The sequence below is a fragment of the Egretta garzetta genome, unplaced genomic scaffold, assembly GCF_000687185.1.
Source record: "Egretta garzetta isolate BGI_Z169 unplaced genomic scaffold, ASM68718v1 scaffold376, whole genome shotgun sequence".
Taxonomy (NCBI): domain Eukaryota; kingdom Metazoa; phylum Chordata; class Aves; order Pelecaniformes; family Ardeidae; genus Egretta; species Egretta garzetta.
Genome location: NW_009260017.1, coordinates 60,286 through 62,480, shown reverse-complemented (window position 1 = coordinate 62,480; position 2,195 = coordinate 60,286). Strand labels below are relative to the sequence as shown.

General features: G+C 60.0%; 1 protein-coding gene across 4 annotated transcripts in view; it reads left to right on the top strand.

Annotated features, from left to right (window-relative positions):
• The window catches only part of SDHC (succinate dehydrogenase complex subunit C), an 11,752-nt gene that overhangs the window by 5,965 nt on the left and 3,592 nt on the right, over positions 1–2,195 (top strand). For all 4 annotated transcript variants that reach the window (XM_035896109.1, XM_035896111.1, XM_035896112.1 and 1 more), the window contains exon 4: positions 441–502. In XM_035896109.1, coding sequence (XP_035752002.1) covers positions 441–502 — 62 coding nt within the window. The remainder of the gene's footprint in view (positions 1–440; positions 503–2,195) is intronic.

The window sequence follows — 2,195 nt, the reverse complement described above, 5'->3', positions numbered from 1 at the left end:
GGGGGGGGGCGGGAGGCCAGCTTGGGGCTCTCGGTTTCCCTCCTCAGAAAGGTGGCGGCTTCTCCGGGGCCGCCTCTGTCGCTTTTCCAGGTTCTCTCCTTGATCTGCGAGCCTGGGTGCCCAAACCCTGCCCCGTTGTTCCTCAACTGCAGGAGCATTACAGTCTTCTCCTGTTTCATCTCCCTTTAAGCTTCCTCAGCAGACACCCTTCCCCTTCCCAAACCCGTGCCAGTGGCATTTGCCATTCCCAAGCTGCCTCTGCAAATTCCCCTGTCTCCCCTTTTGCTCTGGCTGGATTCCTTGAATAACTCCGAGTGCAGAAATACCCGCCCAGCAGCACGGAGCTGTCTAGGAATAGACGGGCTGTGCTTTGTCCCGTGGCCTGGGAGGCCTCCCTGGTGGTGTGCCCTGTTTTGCTGACGAGGTTGGTTGTTTTGCAGGTGGTCCCTGCCCATGGCGATGTCCATCACGCACCGGGGCACTGGTGTTGCGTTGAGCTTAGGTGCGTGCATCTCCCACCGGCTTGTGGCGACAGAGGGCGGGGGCTGCGGGATGGACGACCCTTCTGATTTGGAGACCTGACTCCAGATGGGCATTTTCTCTCCTCTGCCCCAGCTTCAGCAATGGGAAATCTCCTGGGAAACCTGAGCTTTGTCCTCTCCCTTTCTCCATCCCCCGAATATCTCCCCATTCCCATTTCTCTGCCCCTCGGGTCCTCTTGTGCTGCGAGCGGCTCCAGTCCTGCAAAGGCAGCGATGCTCCCCCGTATGTAAAAGCCTTCGAAGCCTTTGTGGCGTTGTGGCCTGGCCTGGCTGCTTCGGGGCCTTCCCCAGTCTGAAAAAGGCCAATCTGCTGCTCCAGTTCTTGGCCCTTCTCCTCTTCGGGGGCTGTTTTTTTGCTGGTTTACCACTCTGGGAGACCCTGTGTGAGGAGCACACTGACAGGCAGGCAGAGCTTAGAGGATTTTCCTTAGCACAGGTAGAGTTTTTCAGCTTCCTGGGAGTGGCTGCTGCTTTCCCAGAGATCCCAGTGGGGGAGAAGGCGGTGTCAGCATCAAAAGTGATCGCCTCCCTCCAGCAATTTGACTTGCATGGTTTGGCTAAGCGATAGGACATCTCAATGTGCAAGGCTGTTTTATTTCCATTAATGCCCTCTCAAGGCAGCAGGAGGGTGCTTCTCTGATAGCTCCCTGTTGAGTGGGGGGAGCTGGGTTGGTGTTGGCAGAAAGGCAGAGAGCGAAGAGGTTCAGAAAAGATGTGCAGGACTCAGGACTTGTGTTCTTCGCTTGGCAGAGTGAGGGAGCAGCGCGGGCTGCAGCCTGCCCTTCCCAGCCTGGTCTCCCGTGAGGACTTGGGAGTTGGGCTCCTAGAAAAGGGCACCCACGTGTCCGCCTGCTCCCATATCCGCACGGCAGAGCCCTGGTGAGGGCTTGGCTCTGCCCCCCGGCTCTGCTCCTCCCAGGCCAGCCGGCTTGTGCCCAGCTCTGCCTTGCGAAGAGCAGCCCGCATCCGCTGCGGGAGAGGAGCCGACGGCCGCCTGCTCCGAGCACAGCAAGGTGACTCTGCCTGCGCGCGCCCCTGAGCCCAGCTGGCTCCTGTGGGGTGGCTGCGTGCCTTGCTCTGTGCATGAGTCCAGGACATTGCGTGGCAGCCGTGCTGGCACCACCTGGCTTTGGGATCTCGTCTCCAGGAGCCCGGGATGTGCCTGGCCCCATGGGCTGCCGTCCCATCTGCTGTCAGGCAGGCCGAGCTGGCAGGTTCACTGTTGCCTTTCTGCTCGGATCCATCACCCTCCGCCAGGGGGGAAATTGTCCCCTTCCCGGGCCGATTGAGCACGAAGGAACGTCGCTTCTGCTGACCACAGCTGAGCAGCCAGGAGGAGGAGGGGGAAGCGTTCAACTCCCCTCTGTCAAGGCCTGTAATTACAGGAGCCTCTGACTTCCTGCGCTTCTTGCCGGGCGAACACAAAGGCCATTGAGGAGACAAGTGGCTGAGCGAGGAAGCAGCTGGTTGACTCGCGCTGCCAGCACCAGCATCAGCCGCGGCGCTCGAGTTAGCGTGCCGGGGCGTAATCAGGCGCTATTGAGCGGAGGGTGAATCGCAGATTGGCTGACTGCTGGCTGCGGTCGTTCCCATTCTTTTGGCAGCACCATCTGGAGAAACCCTCCTGGCCTAGAAATGAGGAGGAGAAGCTGC